Raw genomic sequence first — 22329 nt, 5'->3', positions numbered from 1 at the left:
GCAGACGTGGCTCGGATCCCGTGTTGCTGTGGCTCTGGGGTAGGCCGGTGCTACAGCTCCGATTAGACCCCTGGCCGGGGAACCTCCATATACCATGGGAGTGGCCCTAGAAAAGGCAAAAAGACAAAATAAAGAAAAAAAAAAGAAATTTTTAAATTTTACTAAGATAAGAGTGACAATTAATTAAATTATTAATAAAAATGTTATGGTTACTCCCGGTTAATTTACCAGCCGAAATGATCGGAGAACTGATAATCCTTCCACGTTTGCCAAACCAAGTTCCATTAAACTAAGGCTCACAATTAAACCATCAAAAATATTCCAGCCTTCTTGAAAGTAATAATACGGATCCATGGCAATTATCTTGAGAAACATTTCTGCTGTAAAGATCCCAGTGAAGACCTAAATAAGAAATGTTTATTACATGAGTGAAGACTCTTGCGAACATAAATAACTATTGAGCAATTTAATTTTTCCTCAACCAAAAATTGGTTTAGCTCTAGGAAATTAGTATCCTCAAATGGTTTGTATTCAAATCAATATTTAATTGTTTACTCTATATTTAATGTTTATCAAGTGATGAAAAGTATAAGAATTGACAATAAAATGAATATTCTTATTTTTATATTCTTCAATGAAAGGTTCAACTAACTCGTTGTGATTACCTGGCTCTGCCTCTGATCTCCCCAGCACTCCAAAAACTCACCAAATGATTACCTAATAGTTTCATCCCCTCCCATGGCCTTGCAGTGCTAAGAAGTCTCCATACTAGCTATAGTAAACAAGGTCACCACTAGTGCTATGGATGTTAAGGATGCTTTTTAAAACAGTTTTTATTTTCCTGGCCAAAGAGAAGCAGCACTCTCCATTTTCTTTCTCTACAACTATTTTAAATTTCCTCCTCCATGTGTCTTCAAACGTTTTTCTTTATCCTCCACTCTCTGTACTTTTGCATCTCAGAGGTAATGGAAGTCAGCCAACCTGAACTTACTTAGTTTCCTTCTGCCTACAAATAACTTACATCCACACCACACTTTGCTTTTTTTATTCCTGTTGAAAATGAAAGATGTGTCCCTGCTTTCTGTAATTTCTGCAGTTGCATTATGTATCTCCTCTGGACTTCTTGAAGAATCCACTTTCTCGACGAACCTGTAATTTCAACCTCTTCCTGCTACTGACTGTTTCCTGTTAGGATTTTACAGGCACCAACAGATACTCTGTTCCTCTCCACCTTAAAACTACCATCAGCTTCAAAAAGAAACTCTCCTTGCATTCTGCTTCCCCTGTTAGCTACCACCATCAGTCCTCTTTTCATAGCACAGCTTCTTTAAGAGTTTGAGTACTTGTCCATATTCGCTAGTTCTATTTCTTTAATTTACTCCATGAGCTGCTAGTCAACACAAACTGCTTTAACCAATTTCACCAATGTAACTAACATCACCATTGCTAAATTCAATTGAAATTTTTAGTAGTTCTCTCACTTGCCTCTTTGGGATTTTTTTCACATTTTTTTCTATTCTTGTTTCTTAATATATTTTCTGTCCTGGCTTCAGTGAGCCACACCTCCCTGGATACTTCTCAGTTGCTTTTCTCCCTCCAACAAATTATTCAACACTGGATTTCTTCAAACGTCTTTCTGTCCTGGACCTTCTTACTCTTATTTTCCTCTTACAATTAATTTACATTTTGGGATTTATTTTTCCATTCAAGAATACCTTCTGAGTTCCAGAACGGCATCCCTTTCCCCCTATTTAGCACCTTCACTGGATAATTATCTCAAAAGCACCTCAAATTCAACAGGTCCAAAATTCATTTTACTACTTTCTCTGCACAACCTTGCTTCTTCTGATATTTGCTAATTTAGTAAATGGAGTGATGCTCTACTTCAGTAGCCAACTCAGAAACATGAGAGTCTTGCTAATTTTTCCAAATATTTATTGAATATTCAAGTGGAAATTCACCCATGTATGTGATTTCTTCTTTAACCCATTGGTTACTTATAAGCATGTTTTTAATTTCCACATATTTATCAACTTGCCAAATTTATTTCTGTTTATTGATTTATGATTTCATTTTTTGTGCAAAAAAGTACTTTAGATAATTTCAATCTTTTTAAGTTTAATGAGGCTTGTTTTATGACCTAACCTATAGCTCATCCTGGGGAATATTCCACATGAACTCAAGAAGAATGTGAATTCTGTCCATATATTTTCTACTATTCTATGATTCACCTCAAGTACAAATCTTATTTTCCTTAACACATAAGTCCCACTTTGAACTGTCCACTTGTTTATGTCTTTCCAGCATCCACTCTCTCTTTTTCTAGTAATGGCAGACCTATTTCTTTTTCTTCATAATTGCATTCATTTACTGTCTCTAGTGATAAGACATGGTTCTGGTTTGTCCAAATAGGGCCTTCTAACCCTAGAATGAGATTAACTGACTGGTTTAGAAATGGTCATGTTATTCCAAACAGGCATATGATACTCAGCTATTGGGCTTTTGGTAAAACTACTAGTTGGGAGGCACAATCCCAGGAGCTGTATCAGTAGGATAAAAGTTGGTAGAACTCTGCCATCGATTGAATACCCAGCCAGAGATGAAAGAAATATATTAAGAAAAAGTTGGCAAGAAGCTAACTACCAATGACATTGATTGAGAATCTGAATCTAGTCAGATTAACACATGGAACTTTAGTAACTTGAAGTAATGAATTACCTCTATTTTTGCTTAAGCCCATTTAAGCTGTTTCCTAATATCCACCATCATAAAGCTTTCTTTCATCCCTTGCTCACTTTTTATAGATATTGGTGAAGCAATTCATATGTATGTGAAAATTTCGACAAGATAATGTTATTGTCCTTTCCTAAAGCTCTGTGATTTTTGGCCACAGCTAAAAGCAGTCTCTGAAATATCTTTTAGGGTCTCTAATGTAGTATTCAGAGTTTCCAATTGCTCTGCCAATTTCTCATGAGTACAGTTTTCCCCAGTGGTAAAATGCAGAGACATTCATGGTATTTACCTTAGAACTGACTATGTGAGAACCTAGAGAAAGGGATATTATGTAAATCATTTATTACACTGTCTAGTCAAAATAAGTGGTCAGCATATATATGTAAACTTTGTCAGTTAAGACCTATCTATATTATAATTAAAAAAATAGTTGGTTACTTCAAAGCCTAAAAATACTGTGTTATACTTCAGGATATATTATTTACTATCAATATACAACCTGTTTATATTTTCATTTATCAAGTTGGAAGTTCAAGAAAAGTTAATAAATCTCTTATATTGATATCAATATATGTTTGTTGCCTGAATTTATTCATTTTGTTTCTCTGTAAAAGACCACTCTACTTCCATTTCTATCATTCTATCATGTATCTATGAATGTTAATACAAAAATTTAAGTAAAAATATATGCAAAATTAATCATTTATAAATTCCTAAATTTGTAGGACAAATTCAAACAGAAATAATACTCTCTATATGACCTTTCCACCCTTAAAAATCTGTCTTCAGGTATTGCAAAAATGATATTTCAAAATGATCTTACTTAGCATATTTTATATTTGTTTAGCAGATGTAGACATATCTAAAGAATCTATTCTAAATACCTGAGAAGCACCTCTGGATTTTATCATAGACCTATGTCCTCCATAATTCATAATAATCTTTTTAATGAATGAGCAATTTAAATTTAATTATAAATCAAACCATACACAAAAATCTTTGTATCTTTTCCATTGTTTAACTGTAGCAATATGTTTTAGTTATAAAGTGATGCTAGGAATTCCTGCCAAGGTGCAGTGGGTTAAGAATCCTATTGAAGTGTGAGTTCAATCCCGTCCTGGTGTAGTGGGTTAAAGGATCTGGCATTGCTGCAGCTGTTGCATAGGTTGCAGCTATGGCTCAAATTCAACCCCTGGCCAGGGAACTTCCATATGCTGTAGGTGCAGCTGTAAAATTAAAAAAAAAATTGATGATAAACTTTGCTGTCCAGGATACATGGCCAATTAAATCATATTTAATTTGAAAGTGATATGTGAAATTCACTAAGGTTATAATGAATTCTTTCAATGGGTAGAGGAATCCTCAGTGAGCCTTACCAGGTTCCCAACTGACAGCACACTGCTGAACTGCTCTGTCATGGGATAGTGCTCCATGGCCATGAAAAGGGTATTCAAGACAATGCAGATGGTGATGGCCAGGTCAACAAAAGGGTCCATTACGACCAGGTTGACGAGATGTTTCACCTTCAACCATGGTTTACAGCAGTCCCAAATCAAACACATGTTAGCAAATTTATACCAGCAGGGTGGGCATTTCTGTCTGGATTCTTCAAGTTCTGGAAGAAAAAAGTTAGAATACTTATGAAAACTGATTACTTCCTATTAAACAGCCTTGGTTTAAACTAAAAGTAATTTTTAAAAAATCTTAAGTCATAAAAAGGCACAATAGGTTAATCTGAGGGTGGAGGAAGAAAGCACTTATCATGGATTAGCTGCCATTAAAAAGTATGAGCACAGAAAGGCTAGTAAACTTTCCGAATTAATCTTGGCTAAACATGGTTTCCAAGATCCTATCTACAATATTAAGCTGTCTAATAATTACCTTCAAGTTTTTCAGAAATTAATGGGAAGGACTTGTGTAAAATATACTTCAAGCTCATCTATGCTTCAGATATAGCTAGATATTATATTATTAAAGAACTCCTTTTAGATGTCTTAAAAATATTAGTCATGCTGAATCTTAGTTTCTTGGATTAGATATGTTCTTTGGTTATTTTAACGATGTAGTTTTGTCAGTGTCACCAGTCTTAAAAAGTTTCTAGTTAAGCTCACTTAGATATAGGCCTGTATATTAAACTCAACAAGATTCCTTTTCTCTACATTTCTTTATTTAACTAGAGGGCACAAAAGAAGAGGAAATATCCACCTAAGAAACAGATCTTCACTGTTTCACAAAATGGGACTTGTGTAGTACTGGTAAAATACAAGAGGATATAAGGTGTAACATATGTAGAATTCATAAATTTTCATGGTATGCATTTATTTTAATGTATTAAAATGTAAAATTATAATACCAAACCTATGATATAAAATTGCACATTAAAATAAATTTATTTAAGAAAAAAGTACCATGAGTTCAGGAAATTTTCAGCTAAATAGTAGGAGATGAAAAATAGAAATGCACAGATCTTTAAGGTGATACTCAAAATACTGAAACTTGGTAAATATCAGCAAAGAATTAGGGGAATTGGGAAGGGAGAAATGATCTACCATCTTCCTTTGGTATGTTCATCTCTTTTTTTTTTTTTTTTGTCTTTTTGCTATTTCTTTGGGCCGCTCCCGCGGCATATGGAGGTTCCCAGACCAGGGGTCGAATAGGAGCTGTAGCCACCGGCCTACGCCAGAGCCACAGCAACGCGGGATCCGAGCCGCGTCTGCAACCTACACCACAGCTCATGGCAACGCCGGATCCTTAACCCACTGAGCAAGGGCAGGGACCGAACCCGCAACCTCATGGTTCCTAGTTGGATTCGTTAACCACTGCGCCACGACGGGAACTCCTGGTTATGTTCATCTCTTAACTATGCAGTGGGAAAAGATGCAGAAGTTGCTGTTTGTGCCAATGCCATTGCTGCATACTCTATTACTTGCTCTGCCAAATATGAGAACACCATTTATTAGCACTAAAATAGAGGAAAAGGTTCTTTGTTCATCCATAGCACAATTGACTCTGGTTGGTCACTTTAGAATTATGACTGTGGTAACTGGAATATCCCTCCAAACCTGGTACAGTTTACCAGGAACTAAACTTTTTAAGGGAGTTTATTCAGTGGACACACCAACCATAGGTAGCGATTTTTCCTTTGCTGATAAACATTCGCTACTGACATTATAAAGTGTACCATTTCCTTAGAGTAAATTAATTTTCTAATTATTTTTAACAGAATTCCATTAGATGTAGATTCTTCAATTGTCTCTTTAGATACTGAAATTCCTCAAGTACTGAGTTTATTTCCATTTCTCTTACTATGTAATTTGGTAAACAATATAAAATAGTTGAGTTATAAACCAGAAGAAAAATACAAATATAACCATTATGCACTCGTTTTTTAGACTCCCAAATAAACTCATATTTATACTGAGGATAAACAGACATTATCATTTACAATAGATAACAAAAGAGAATTGAAAAAAAATCTCTTTGCTTAGGTACAGCCAATATAAATATTTTTTAAATGCTACTCGTGATTTAGTAGATAAAGAGGAGCAAACAGAAACTTTGTGGGAAAAAAAACAAAAAGTTCAAAAGGAAAACTCAGCCTGTGTTGCTCATCTTGACATCAGGATAAAATAGAGCGGGGTTGTTAAGTTCTAAAGTAAAAGCATTCAATTATTCATGCTAAAAAAAAAAAAAAAGAATCTCGCACTTTGGAGAGAACTACAGCCACATCTCCATTATTCCTGGTTGGGTTCTCCACACTGAGAATCATTTACAGCCTGTTTAGACCTTTGACTGCCTCCTCTCAGTTCCTCAGGTGCTTCTTTCTACTTCACCCTTCCACCATCCTTCCCAAGGGTGTGACCAGGAAACATTTCCATATGCTTTTTGGATTTAAAAAACTGGAAGAGCAAGCTATTCGTTTTTGCTTACCTCCTACAGTTTCATTAAGTAGGAGGCTGCTCATTACCCTGGACAATAGAGAGTTTGCTGTAGTTCTAAAGAAGGAAAACAAAAATTGCCGGCCTGGATCAACAAGCCTGGTTCAAAAAAAGGAAAGGTGAAAGGTGAACTAAACCATGATTAGATTTATAAGAAAGGATCCCCAAATAAACAGATTATGTCAATCTAAGACACCTTTTCATCATTATCAGGAACAAAAGAGAACTATATTAAAGACTGCTCTAGTTGCATGTATATGCTATGTATTACTAATAGCAAGTCTTGATCAATGTCACATTCCAAGTGTTGAATAAAAAAAAGTATGATTTTCATTCTATATAACCAATGAAAAACAGAATGAAAACTCAGCCACTGGTCCTCATAAAAATATAAAGTTAAAAGCTCTGCAGATATTAAAACAAACACTCAATCTTCTGTTTCCTAAGTTATTTCTAGGCAGCCTTTTCATTCTAAGTAACTCCACGAGACACATATTCATGAAGGGTGAATTCATTTTTTTACACTCCATATCTTAATTAATGGACAAGTCCAATCTTGTGATGAGTTGATGTCTTTTAAGTAATTTCTTAATGTAGCTCAAACTTAATGCTATCAGAAGTGCAAAGTAGGACTGTTCATTTAGACTTACCCTGTCTCCTTCTCTACTTCTTGCTTTAGGGAGCAGACATGCTGCTGACATCGGTAGCAGAACCACTGGCAGCTTCCTCTCAGTGGTTTTGCTATGGAAGGAGCAGAAGAGCAGAGAATCTTCAAAAGATTTACCTGGAGGGATAGGGAGGAGCAAGCTACTGGCAGCTGGGGGGGAAGAGGGAGTGCAAGCTAACGCAGGCGAGGTTGGGGAAGAACGTACTGAGTTTAATATTCCATAGAAATCAGTGAAAAGATTTCTGATATTGCATTAGGACATTATGAAAACTGGGCCCTGTTGTAACTGACATGGCTGTGATATATACAGCCATCAACACTGCGAGATTTTTCTAGCTGTGACTTTTAGGCTTTTTGGTACTGATATTAGTATCATGGGATCTTTGCATTAAGACTGGAAAAATATTCCAAGAATCTATCCAATAACAAGAGAAATTATAACTAGTAGTAGGAAAGGCATGAGTGTGAGTGCATGCTTGCGCTCTTTCCCATTCTCCATCTTTCTTTTTCCTCAGACATATCTAAGGACGTCCACATACTCACACACTTGGAAGGGGAAGAAAATGAAGGGGTTATAAAAGAGAAAGGGAAAGAAGGGGAAAGAAGGGCAAAGGAGGTGGATAGAATTTATTTTTTATGAAAATATTTTCTAAGTAGTTGAAGTTGATAGTTGATGTCTGAATTCAAGTACAGTATGGAAAGGAACAAATATGTGAATTAACAAAACAATAGAATAATTAATAATAATATTTACTGATGCCTTCTACATGCCAGGTACATAGGTGCTTTATGTATGAGGCCTTGTTTAATCTTTACAAGCTAATTCTAAGTGTCATTATTCACACTTTACTGATGAAGAAATGGAAGTGTAGATCCACAAACTAACAGAACCAATAATTGATCACAGATCAAGCTGTCCCCAAAGTCTTTATTTTGGCATTATAAGATCCAGACCTCTAAACAATATATTAACTATTTAAATACAATCTTCAACTAAAGAGAAAGCTGAGATATTATAATACTCTGGTCAGAGAGAGGCAAAAGTAGTTCTACAAAATTTGAAAACTCCTCCATAAAGGTTAATATCAAACCCTAATTCCTGTTTTTTCATTTATACTTCTGGTTAAATCAAACAATTTTATAGCTTGAATATCAAGCAGTTAATATAATTCAAATGGGTTAGCATCACTATAAAAATAAGCATTTATCATCACTGTAATACATATAACAAGATTCAGCTGTTGAACTTAATCTACTAACATAGTATTCCAAGTATTCCTTGACTTTAGTAGCTTCCTGGAGGCTAAATGTAAAAATCTATATGAGACAACAGAATCCATATGTTGCGCATGGATTTTACTTCTATTTAGAAAAAGACATAACGATGACATGGTATCAAGTCAGAAAGAATTCTCTTGGAATTTATAAAAGTTTTTTTAATCATTACCAAAGCATTACCAAGTAATTATGCTGTAGACTTTTGACATACCTTCCATGGTGTTGGTCAAAATACTAGCCATGCTCATTGCTCTTTGCCTTGCTGTAGGATCTTCCAACAGATCCATAGAAACATGATAAGAACTGGACCGTCTCTTTCTTATTTCTGTTTCAGTAGTTGTGCCCTAAAAATAAAATTTCATATGAAATAACTATTATTTTAAGGCCAGCGAAATCCAAAGTGTTCCTGTAATATGGGTTACTTGACTAAATATTCACCATGCTTTCTCAGATGTGAACAGCTCATTAAGACATTGCTGGAATCATCATTCTTGGGAAGTGTTCAAAAGCCCATCAGATTCTCAGCTTTCAGGGATACCTGGGCTTGTGATCAAGATGGACTTTTCCAGTTCCTCCATCTTGGAGCTTTGGGCTGGAGGGATCATACCTATTACTGAATAGATAACTCTGTAACATTTTAGCCAATCTTGTGCAGAACTCCAGACTGAAACATATCGTTCCTTGATTTATTCACAGGTTGAGTTAAATATATATATTCATGTGGTCTAATGTATGAAAATTATATTTAAGTTTTCCTTAATAATGCATTAGTAAGTCCTGCTAAAATGTGAATTCCATCTGTAAAATGCTTTTTTCATTATAGACAAGTAACATTTTCCAACATCCTTAATAATAAAACTAAATTTTAGAACTCATCTATAACTTTGTTTTACACTTACAAGACAACTCCACCCACAAAACAACTCATTATTGGAATTGAAACTCTAATTTAAGGCAAAAAATCAAACTGGGGGGGTCTTTGATCTTTAGCAATGATACATTGACTTGGTAATTTTCTTTTCCAAAATAAACTCACCAGAATGTCAACATGGGCAGAAATTTGTTCCTATTTCAAGAGCTCAAACAATGAAGTTGATTATTACATGAAAAAATGGGCAAAACTCAAATGTAGGTGTGAGTGTTAATAGTAAATAAGAAGTCACTTTTAGTTCTCTGAGGATTTTCCTTATTTCTAAAAGAGTAATATGAGTCCTATTCATCTACTTTATTGTGCTATGAGTAATTAATATTATTTTTATTAACCTGCATACTTCTAATACATATATATTCAAAAGCAGAGTTTCCACTCAATTAAGATGATTGTCATTAATGGAAATAAATATTCGTTTAGGTCAGTCTAGAATTAATTAATTTTACTATGAAAGAAAAGTAAAATTAGTGAGAAAAGAAATAACCCCTCTCTGAAACTAAAGTTAAGTCAAAAAGTTGTCTCTCAGAATTTAAAATATTTTGCCCCATCAGAGAAAGGCAAAGTTTGAAGGAAAAAACAGGGTCACGTAAAGGTCATCTAGTCCCTTCTGCTCTATACAAAATTATATGTGTAATCCTAGATATGTCAATTTTGAGAGTTAGATTCCAAAACTACTAATAATATTACCAAGCAAGGAAATTCTTAAGTTAAATTGCTTTCACCGAATTTAGGAGTAAAGTGCAGTATATTATGTGCTTGGAGGGTGGCATTTGCCTGTAGTTGTTTACTTCTGCTCTCATTTCCCTTCCATAGTCTCACAAAGTCCTTTCTCTGGTCTGCACTTTCAGCTTTGGCTGCACTGCAGTGAAGGGCCCTGCTTCATAGCACTGGAGCAACACCGAAGGATGGATATGAGGCAGCAGGAAATAGCAATCACATTAGCCTTTGTTTCAAACAGCCCCAGCTTGCTGTCAGAGATTTATCCTACCCTCTCTGACAGGACAGGGGTTTTGTGGTAATTACTGATAAATGCTAAACATTTTCTGACATTCTCTTTGTATTTATGTAAACAAGTTATGGTCTTGTTTTTGTTTGCAAAATTAACTTGTATAAAGATCAGTGATACTCACACCTTATTATGTGTAAGAACCATGTGGGATGTTTGTTAGTAGAGAAGAAATCCATGACCTTTTTCTCCTAGCCTTTTGGTCTGAGTAAGTCTGGATGGGCCTGGAAATCCCCATTTTTTCTTTAAATCATTTTATTGAGGAATTATTGACATGTAAAAAGCTGTATGTATTTCATGTATACAATCTGATGAGTTTGAGGATAACTATACACCATCCGGCCATAAACATTTCCATCTCTTTCTAAAGTTTCCTTCCACCCATTTCATCATTGTCATTGTGTTATTTAGGGTAAGAACACTTAATAAGATCTACCTTCCCAGTGAATTTTAAGTTTACAATTTAGTATTTTTAGCTCTTGACACTATGCTATATAGCAAATCTCCAGAATGTATTTATTTTGCATAGTTTGAACTTTGGACCCTTTGGTCATCAAACTCAGAGAAGCAGAGAGTAGAATGGTGGTTTCCAGGGGTTCAGAGAGGGGGAAATGGGGAATCTCCATTTTAAGTAGTATCCTAGGGAATTCTGATGTAAGTAGTCTGAAGATGAAATATATTCTAAGAATCACTGGTTAAAATGAAAGCGTTTCCTTAGTCATTTCTTCTTTTCCATTTAAGAAAATATTTTTTTAAATTAATGGGAGATAATATTTCAATATGAATAGAATGTAGATAGTAGCCAGCATACCTAGGGTAAAATCCTAGCTCCACCACTCACAGGCCTCAGTTTCTTCCTCTGAAAAATTGGTGTTAATGTTAGTAATTATGATAAAGGACTGTTATGATGATTAAATGAATTAATGCATGTAAAGTGTTCTGGACAGTATCTGTTACATAATTAGCTATCATTTTTTTTAAGAGAAGTTGATATTCTCTTGGCATTCTTCCAGGTTCTTTCACAACAAAGTTCTACTTTTTTCATGATTTGATATCTGACTCCAGGATACTTGGACATTTCTCTGGGAGAAAGTGGAGGGAGAGGCCATGTGAAGAAGTGAAGAAGATCAGTGATTATTTCTATCATCCAAGGTGAGAAGCTCCTATATTAGGGGACTAAAAGCTGAATGCCAAATGATTTTAATGTGGTTTAAAGAGTTCTTCCAACTATAATGAATAGAATTGTGTACAAAAAAATCATATAAAGATTTTAATAATATCAGCAAATTATAAAGTACAACCAAATGGCATTTCCAGAATACCTTTATGTCGGCAAATGAAATCTTATTTAATACCAAAATTTAAAAGCACCTTATGTTTCTCAAAAGAAATGTCCATAATATATGCCTGTAAGTGTCTGGTATTTAGTTGAAACCCTCTTCCATATGTATGATTTAGGGCTACTAAGTTTATTTAAAAATTCATGACAGTAATATAAAAATTGAAATCTGCTCAAATAATTACAGTACATGACTTTACCAGGTACCCTGAGTGGCTTCTTCTTCTTCTTCTTTTTTTTTTTTCCATTTTAGGACCACACCCTCAGCATATGGCAGTTCCTAGGCTAGGGGTCCAGTCGGAACTACAGCTGATGGCCTATGCCATAGCCATAGCAACACTGGATCCAAGCCATGTCTATGACCTACACCATGCTCACAGCAAGGGCAAGGGGATCCTTAACCCACTGAGTGGGGTCAGGGATCAAACCTGCATCCTCATGGATCCTAGCTGTGTTCCTTTTCTGCTGAGCTACAACAGGAACTCCCCCTACTTATGTTTTTCATTCATTTCTAAAAGAGTCTGAATGGAACAATTTGACAAAGTGAGTTCATAGCTTCTTTGAACTGACCCCTGGCCTTTGAACAACAGACTCAATAAAATTCGTACATGTGGAAAACCATTCTCGCCTGCACCAGCCATGGCTCCCTTGCCAACAGCTGCAAGTTTCGGGGGCCTCACCTCTGGCAGGAGCTGCCCAGCAGGAGATGTGAGGGCAGAAGGGCCTCCGACCAGGGAGACCACACCATTGCAATCCACAGCGCTGTGCATCTTTCCGTTCATGGGCAGAATAGGGAGCACCCTGGAGGCACGGCTGGCCTGGCTGACGTTGCTGTGGCGCCGCTCCCCGTGTCTGTGCGGCACAAACAGAGAGTCTCTTCTGCTGTCATTGTCTTCAAAGGTGCTGTGCTCATCATCAGCAAAGTCATTCTCAGAGCCAATATCCTTGGCTCGACCTCTGAAGCTGAAAAGGCTAGCCCTACTGTTGCGTCTTGGAGAGAAAAGGGAGCCACGGATGCTCAATAAAGACTATAAATAACAAGAAAGGAAACAAAAAACAGATGCACAGGATTAAGTTCTGGTATCTTGAAAAGGATGAGCATGCACTCATTGCTTCATATTTGTTGACACACCTAAGATAAGCCATTGTACAGGTGGGATCAAGGGCTCCTGAAGTAACTGCTGGTGGGGCTCACTTTCTACTAGGTTCAGCTCTTTGTTTTGTTTTCCCCTTTTCTCCCCTCCTTCATTTTCATCTTCTGAGCTCTCATTTTCTACCATTTTCTTCTACTTTATCTGTGACTTCAGATAGTCAGAAGTACCCCTCAAGAGTGTTTTGTCTCATTTCTGTCACCTGGAACTGAAATTTTTGCTAGATCCTTCTCTAGAAGTTAATCTCATATAATAATCCAATGAGAACCAATTAAGTACACAACTATATTTTGATTCTCTGAAGCCAAAACACAATAGTAAGAGCTCACTAGTGACCACACCCTGAGGCAGATCTCACTACAGAGGAAAATAAAATCAATCTTGCTGGTAGGTCTGTTTAATTACAGTACAAGAAGCAGCTTCCCTCTTCCCTTCATGTATTTTATAAGCTCCTCATGAATAATTTAAACCAATCAAGCTGAAAGAACTATATGATTCATCCCATGATTTTCACTCTTCTGTCTGTCTAAAGAAATCTGAAGAGCACCTTATTTATAAAAACCTGGTTTTCACTAAGTATCTGTTCACAATCATTTAACAATTTTCCAGATGGCTACAATGTCACTGCCATCATTTAGTTTACTTTTGTTCTAAAGCATAGCAGCATGGAGCACAATGAATCACTTCCTATTTATCACTAGTCTACTTTTATAACAGCACTGTAATGAACACTTATTTCTGTTTGTCCAATATCTAGTTGTCCTTTTTCTATTGACAACATCCTGATTATCTCTAAGAAATGCCCCCCGGCAAGACCACAATCCAAGCCTAGCCAGTGAGTGTATTCGATGCCTCTGGCCATAGAGAATGGTTGAAAGGTGGGTAGGGGACCCTACTTGGTCGATAACAGTGACCTCTTTCTTTCGCAATTGTTGGGATAGAGGTACATTTTCAATTGGGATTGCTAAAAATATTGAACATAAGTTTGGAGCTACAGTGGGCATCTTATCAGCATATTAGAAGAACCTGGAGACATGGAAAACTACTTGGCCATAATAATATGTTTTGAGCCCTTCTGATCCAGCCATGCCTAAAGCTACTCATCGATATTATTTGTATGAGCTGATCCTCTTTTTTACTTTAGCTGACTTTGGATTCCTATGATTCCAAAGTTGAAATCCTTTGATTATTAATAGAGTACCAACTTCATCATTTAAACATTACTAGTTTCTCTCAAAGGATTTACAGTAACAAAATTATTATTTTATCTATATATTTTTACATTCCCTGACTAATAAGTGTGCATTTACTTTTTACCTAAAGAATGATTCTTGCAATAATGTCTACAGACATCTACAAAACATCATTTAAACCTTATGTTATGTGATTTTATTCATTATTTACAGAAAGAAACACATTTAAGAATACGGATTTGCTCCCCCATCAGAACTCATTTTCTTCTTTTCCTGTACTCACATATTTTCATCCTATTAATAACTTCATTAGTAAAATTAATTTTCTTTTATTGTTTTCTATGTAAGTATTTTTTTTTCTTTTCTTTCTTTCTCTCTTTTTTTTTGACCATACCCATGGCATGCGGAAGTTCCTAGACCAGGAATTGAACCCATACAACAGCAGGAACCCAAGTTGCTGCAGTGACAGTGCTGGATCCTTAACCTGCTGCATGACAAGGGAACTCTCATTTAAGTATTTTTTTTTAAACCTTTCCTCCACTACCCAATTTCTTTCATGTCTCCTTTCTCTTTTTTCACAGAAGACTTCGAATTAGCTGTAATGATGTAATAGAGAATTTGTGACCTACAGGTTGTCATTACCTCAAAACGAAAGGCAGACAGGAAATGCTTGACAATAAGAAATAAAGTAGAAATTATGTATATGTACTACTCTTAGTAAGAGTTTATATTTTAACTTCAAGAACTCCCCTCAATTAAAGCCAGTAGAAGGACTGAAGAGAAATAAGTTATAAAATTGCACACAATGTTTCTCAAAGTTCGAAGCATAGTTTACATGTGGCAGCCATATAAAAAATGATTATTTTCCATCTGCTAGTATGAATTTTCTCTGCTTATATTAATTATATAAATCAATAGCAATCAAATGCTGTGCCACAAATAGAGGATGGATAGCAAGAAAAATCTGTCATATTAAATGGATCTCTAAATTTGGTTTGTCCCAAATATGGAGGGAAATAATAACTTAAGAAGGTCGACAATATTTTATAAAGGTTTCAAAATAAAATATCCAGATTGTCTTGAGACATGATTAGAAATTGTACTCTTAACTTCCTTCTTTCCCTCCTCCCACACTAATAAGTCATACTGAGGTCTGAAAAATATTTCTTGAAATCCACCTATTCTACTGAGAAAATGGTAACCTTATGCTAAAAGTGTACATTATATTTTTTCCATACAAAAGTAGAAATGGTTGCCAACACAATCACCTTTCTATCATACTATAAAACAGCAGTTTTTAGTATTTTGTGGTCTTGGGTCCTTGAAATATCTAAGAAAAGCTATGGACTTTTCATCACTGTACCCTGGTTAATACTTGACTTGCTATTTTCAGTATTACTTACAGGGTCTTGAGAAGTGGGATTAGTATGATTTCAGCATCCTTTGTCTCCCCCTCCTTTTCTTTCTCTCCCTTTACCTCTCTCTCTGTTTCTGTCTCTGCAGTGCCCTCTCCATCTTCTTAGTTACTTGTTTCAATACTTCTTTACTGGATAGAAAATTTCTTTTTTCTATTTTTATACAAATACCACTTCAAAAACAAGTATCAATTTGAGCCAGATACTACATGTTGTATTAGTCAGAGGTCACCTGTAAGGCCCAATTAGTTAGAAAGTAGAGGATTCAAAAAGACAGGATGGGGAAAATGTTATGTCTTTGAATAACATTTACAGAGAAAGGTAGGACAGAGCCTAACATTTTCAGGCTTTATTATTTTGCCTAGAATTAGTTCTATCGGATTTGAAATAAAGCTTAAATCACAGTGACTGTTTTCGGTATCTGTTGATCTGCAGTTTCAAAGTTGGGTAGTTTTTCCTCACGTAACCAATTTCTGTCTTTCCTCCCTCCTTCCCCTTTTTTCTTCCTTCAAAATGACCAATGCTATAAAAAGTGGATTTGATTTTTTTAATTCACATTTATTAAGATTAATGTCTCCACTAACAGAATCATAATGATTGACAACATGAGTAAGGATGAGTAAATGTTATAAAAACAAATTCTATTTCAAATTTGAATTCAACCCCACTAATCCTTTAATTTATTCTATCTTATAATGTTCCCTGGACTGGAATGAATAAGGCTGATCGATAAAAATTTTATACATATTAAACATAAGGTTATGTGGCTGTGTATACTATGAAATGTACAAAGAGCATATATATATACATATATCCTTTAAATGAAATCAAATTGTAAATTTCCTTAGCAGTTTCTTAGGTTTTTTTTAAAGATATTATTTCTAGTCAGCTCGATACAGTGGAAAGTTCAAGGGTTTCAGTATTAGGTCAAATCTGAACGCCATCCCAAAGTTTAATAGCTATGTGGCAGTTATTTAACTTCACTGAGCCTAAAAAACCGTGAAAATGATAATATGCAGGTCTGTTAACATTAATTATGATAGAATAAAAAGAATTCCAAACACAAAAGAGGCACTCAAAAAAGAATACCTGCCTTCCCCTTCTCTTCACATCTGCAGATTGGGAATGAAGATTATAGTACCTCCCCAGAGCTGTAGTGAGGGACCTAAAAGAATTTATACTTCAAGTAGCAATGTACCACGTAGGTGTTAGCTGTTAGCACTGCTATCAGTGTCCAAGTTGTTACTGTTAACTGTATGGACATGAAGGTTTCACTACTGAGAACTTGTACTTCTGGTAATTCTCTTGGTAATATCAAAGACAATTAAGGATCCTAAATTTCAAAGTCTCAGCAGTGTGTGTTTGTACATAAGCCAGAAGCATCTAGAGAACATTTTCTGGACTGTATAAGTCAAGATATTCTTTCAATGCAAGTCTCCTTAAACATGCGACATAGATCATCAAGCGCAATTAAACACAACTGTAGTGGCACTTCCTCAGTGCACATCCACCTAAAAATTTTGGTTACACTTCTAGAAAAATTTTTCTTAAAATGAGAAAATGAAGAATACACTTCATATAAAGTTCGCACATGGATAGGAGCATCCACACAGATGGTCTGAGAGATTTGATTCTTCACTTCTAGGAACTTGACACTCAGAAAATCCACAGTTCACTGGGTCCAGGCCCACAGCTAAAAAGGGAGGAGAACCATCTGCTGATTATTCCTCATGGGGAAAACTGCCCTGAGATGCTTATGAGTCTTTAACAAAATCTCAAAATCAAAAGCCTACCCAAGCCCAGCAAGATCTGTGCTCTAAAAATACTTTCCTGGAATTCCAAAAAGTTGTAAAATCCACAAATTCTTTGAGGTGATAACCAAAACACTCAGTGATCAGAGCCATTCTGAAAGTACTGCGCCATCCAGGAGGAGGGCAGTTTTATCTCTAATCAAACTCTGGCATATCTTAAAAAATATGTTTGTTATATAATGCAATTTATACAATCTAATAATTTTACCTGGTGTGGAGAGGAAAACCTCTTTTCATATGTCAGCCTGCTTCCTTCTAAGGAAAAACGGAAACCTTTTTTTCTTATGCTGTCTTCGGATTCAGATTTGTGAACCCCATCTTCCTTCTCTTCTTCTCCAGACTGTTCTTTCTGTTTCTTTTTCTTCCTTCTGTTTTTCAGCTCTTTTTCACTCTTGGAGCTCAACTTTGATGCTACTGAAGAACTTTCTGAGAAAACCCCTATCCCGCCAGCACCACTGAAGTCTCTTGATTCAGCAGATGCTGCTGCAGCTGCTGCCTAGAAGGGTCCAAGGGAAATAGTAGTTGTGCACAAACTTTGAAAAATTCTATCCATGTTGCTGCTTAATTTATCCTTAGTATCATGAATATATTATCTTGAAAATAATTTTCCATTCTAGTCTGTATTTTGGAAAACAACGCATTGTCATTATACCAATTAAAGAATTAAAATTAACAGAAAAGTGGAAGATAATACATGTAACTTTGACGAAAATCTTCAAGTTGTGCTTCATACTATGGTTTCTAATTATCTAATAATATGAATAAGACAAATATCACAATGATTTTTTTGTGATTTAAGAAATATCACAAGAAGGAAAGAATTAAGACTAGAGTTTCCTATTTTAACCTGATTAATCACACTTTCACTTGACAATGACCTAGTGCCAGTGTACAGTATTAAATTTAACTCAGTCAAGTATTTTATTTTAATAAACTTTTTTCTTTGACTTAAAATGACCATTTCACTAAGAAATGCACAACAAAAATATATTATAGTTTGTGTATAAGAAAACCCCAGATCATGGCATCTGAATGAATTTGTAAATTACAATAGTACAGTTGGAAAGATAAAGTGTCCAATATTGTTGCTGACACAACACCCAGTATATTTTATTTATCTGGTATTTATTACATAACCAGTATACTCAGTATTAAAAGAGAACTATACATCCAAGAAAAGCCAAGTATAGGCAATGAATTAATGACATTAATTCAAGCAAATATAATTAGAGAAATTCTTGTCTTATTTTCAAGCCTCATCAAGTTGAAATTATAGGATTTACAGGGTAGTAGGCAAAGAATGTAATGGTTTAGTATGTTTATATACCAGGGGTTTCCTTATACAATCCACAAACTTGCATTTAAACTCTTCAAATAGAAAATAAGTATCAAATAAGTCTTTGTCTTTCCAGATCCTATGAAATAATCTTCTCAGTTTGACTTTGCTTTTCTGATCTTTCTCACCTCCAGTGACACTAATGAAGAAGCAACTATAACTGAATTCCTCTTCCCCAGAAGATTAATACTTTGATTGAAGGCAAGTAGGTGTAACTACTGTGTAAGTTTGAATGAATGAGGGATCACAAGAGAGAAAAGTGTCACTAAAGCAATTATAATTCTTAATGTTTGGATGTCATTACTATTGACAGTAAGTAATCATCAAAACAAAATAATAATTTCCTAATAATGAAACATGCTCCTAGCACTTACCAAACTCATATGATATGTTTTGAATGTCAATTGCCTCTGCTAGTTTTCTGTGCTAAATGCCTCTGACCTCAATAGTGTGGCCAGAGAATTGAGATAAACAAACACAAAAGGGTTTGATACTTGCTTATTATACCTGAGCTTCTTCTTGTTGCTTTTTTAATTGTTCAAGCATCTGCTGAAATTCAGCTTCTTTCTGTTCAGCCTCTTCCAGTGTTGCCTGGTTCTGTTCCTCATAGGCCATGGCCACCACAGCCAGGATTAAATTTATAAGGTAGAATGAGCCCAAGAAAATGACCAGCACAAAAAATATCATGTATGTTTTTCCAGCAGCACGTAGTGTCTGGAAAAGATGTTTTATTAAATTTTATATAGAATGTTATGAGCTCACTCTCTAAGTAATAAAGTATTTTATAGCAATTCTCTGGATTTCAGTATTTCATGCTTCCCCAAACAATCATTTTATCTGTTCTCACCAGTTGATAAAGGTTTTCCCAGAAGTCTTGAGTCATGAGACGAAATAAGGACAAGAAAGCCCAGCTAAAAGTGTCAAAGCTTGTGTATCCATAGTTGGGGTTTCGACCAGCCTTCACACAGATGTATCCTTCTGGACACTGGCTGTGGTTAGATTAAAGGAAAGAAAGGAAGTGAGTAACTCAAGTTTGATGGCTGGCTTTCCTGTTTTTATAGATACCGATGTCTATTTTATATGAAACCAGGGAAAGCAGATTTCTCTCCCTTTACCCAGTGTTCAGTTCAGCACTAAATGAACTGATTAATATAACAACAGAATCTGCTAAGTCTATTTGTGGATTTCTCTGTGATTTCTGTTGTTACTGTATTTATTATTTCTCCATATAAAAGCAATCATAATATGATTACTATCTCTTGGGATTTGTAGAAAGGAACACAAAAGAGAGTCTATAGGGAAGAGTTTGATTTTCATTGAGGATATCTGGAGGCAGAAATGTGTTGAATGTGGCGGTGGGGGAGAGGGGTGAAAAAAAGATGGGTGGAGCATATATAGAGGAATGAATGAGTTTGCAGAGTGAAGATTTTACAGCATGAACTGCATTATCAGGCTGACCTGGTCTCAATATTGTGCCAGGCACTTGGGCTGCATATCTTGGGCAAGTTTCCCAAACTTCCTAGTCTTGAAATAGGATGTAAGAAAGGGGTAATAACAGAACCTGCCTCTCAAACTTACAAGCATTGAAGAAGATATCATATGCAAAGCATCTAGTACAGAATAGACAATGAGTTAAAACCAGTCTGTTTTACTGAGATCTGGAGATAAAGGCAGCACAATCTTTGTCATATGAACCAAATGCAAAGCCTGTTATCACTGGGAATTTTGCTATAGGTTTTAGTTACTGATGTCCACAATATCTTCTTCCACAGAAAGAACATCAGACTTCTATGATTCTAAAGTTTTGTTAAATAGAGAAAGGTAACTATTTCTCTGAATTTTCTTCTTAGCTTTAGCTCCAGGTACAATATTTCTTTCTTTCTTCCTTCCTTTCTTCCTTTCTTCCTTTCTTCCTTTCTTCCTTTCTTCCTTTCTTTCTTTCTTGTCTTTTTTGCTATTTCTTGGGCCGCTCCCGCGGCATATGGAGGTTCCCAGGCTAGGGGTTGAATCGGAGCTGTAACCACCAGCCTACGCCAGAGCCACAGCAACGCGGGATCCGAGCCGGGTCTGCAACCTACACCACAGCTCACGGCAACGCCGGATCGTTAACCCACTGAGCAAGGGCAGGGATCAAACCCGCAACCTCATGGTTCCTAGTCGGATTCGTTAACCACTGCGCCACGACGGGAACTCCAATATTTCTTAATTATAAGCATTCACATGATGCCAGTCATAAAAATTAAAAGGACTTATTGAGTGCTGTAATAACTATACATTTATTAATCCACTTAATTTTCACAGCCACCTTCTTATCTATTTATCGCCTGCAGAAATCAAGGCAAGCAGAGGTGACATTATATGGTGGAGTTCCAGGTTTGAATCCATGTAAATGCTCCAGTCTATGCTCTTAACCACTTTGCTAAAATATGCTAGGCATGTACTCCTACACCTCAGATATTGACATTATCTTCATGGAGACCACATTAGCGAATGTAGAATATCACACTTATAAAAGGACATGCTTATGAATTCTATTAACTTAAAGCTTCTTATGGATTTGTACTGCTTTTTTCTATTTTTCATTGAACTAATTTGGAAGATTAGCTGTGACCCAGCATGGAAAAATAATTGCTACGTATGAGTGTGTGAAGGAGGTGAGAATCCACACTTATCCCAGCTATTTTGAGAGTCAGTGTGAAGTGGAATTAATGGAGGGCTTTGAATGAGGGGCAAGCGGGAGTTGGGTGAGTGGGAGGTGGCAGGTTATTGAGGCTGATGGACTAAGACTCAACACTTACCCAGCATCTGAGCTGTTGCCACAAAGCAGAGCATCGTTTTGCCCTTCCAAAAAATAAAAGTGACCTATTTAAAAGAGCAAGGAACAGAAAGAATAATTAAAAAAACCCTCAAACACTTTGGCCATTGTGTCTTGGTAATAAAGCTTACATTTAAAAAAAACATAATGAAGTTGATAAAATAATAAATATGTATATGGATAAATGAATATATTTTTAATAATAATTGATATTAAACAAATATCAAAAAACATTTTGATTAAATAAATGTTTAGAAAATATGTTTTAAAAAGAAATTTTTTATAAGGATTAACCATTATAGCATTCTCCATCAGTATTTATTGTAAATAAAAACTCAAATTGTTCGGAATAATTCAAAAAACAGCTGTCAAATTGGAGCTGTTTGCTTGGCACAAAAAAATGAGAGAAGAGAAAGACTTGCTGCTTCTAAATATTTCCATGAGATTACAATTTACTTTACAAATACATTTTGCTTGGACTCAAAAAAGATTTAGATTTTTTTTTTCCTACCAATTTTATCTTAGTTTCTTGTGAAAAGTGGCCTTAGGTGTTTGTTCTTTCTATGATGCTGTAATTAAATATTTTGTTTTGAGTTTTGGTTTGATTACTGTCTTTCAAAGTAAACATTTCCTTGGAGGTATATATTTTCTAAGTATACCTAATTTTTGTTCTTAAGGAATATCTTATATATAACAAATAAGTTGCAAACAATCTC

At 35.4% G+C, this 22329-nt stretch overlaps 1 protein-coding gene across 3 annotated transcripts in view; it reads right to left on the bottom strand.

The window, feature by feature from the left end:
• LOC125123244 (sodium channel protein type 2 subunit alpha) overlaps positions 1-22329 on the bottom strand; it is a 135547-nt gene that overhangs the window by 44731 nt on the left and 68487 nt on the right. For all 3 annotated transcript variants that reach the window (XM_047772778.1, XM_047772780.1, XM_047772779.1), the window contains exons 8-15: positions 21597-21660; positions 19646-19787; positions 19306-19512; positions 17671-17958; positions 12573-12920; positions 8828-8960; positions 4110-4348; positions 229-402 (exon numbers count right to left, since the gene is read on the bottom strand). In XM_047772778.1, the coding sequence (XP_047628734.1) occupies positions 229-402; positions 4110-4348; positions 8828-8960; positions 12573-12920; positions 17671-17958; positions 19306-19512; positions 19646-19787; positions 21597-21660 (1595 nt within the window). The remainder of the gene's footprint in view (positions 1-228; positions 403-4109; positions 4349-8827; positions 8961-12572; positions 12921-17670; positions 17959-19305; positions 19513-19645; positions 19788-21596; positions 21661-22329) is intronic.

The sequence above is a fragment of the Phacochoerus africanus genome, chromosome 3, assembly GCF_016906955.1.
Source record: "Phacochoerus africanus isolate WHEZ1 chromosome 3, ROS_Pafr_v1, whole genome shotgun sequence".
NCBI lineage: Eukaryota > Metazoa > Chordata > Mammalia > Artiodactyla > Suidae > Phacochoerus > Phacochoerus africanus.
This window is presented reverse-complemented; position numbering and strand designations above follow the sequence as displayed.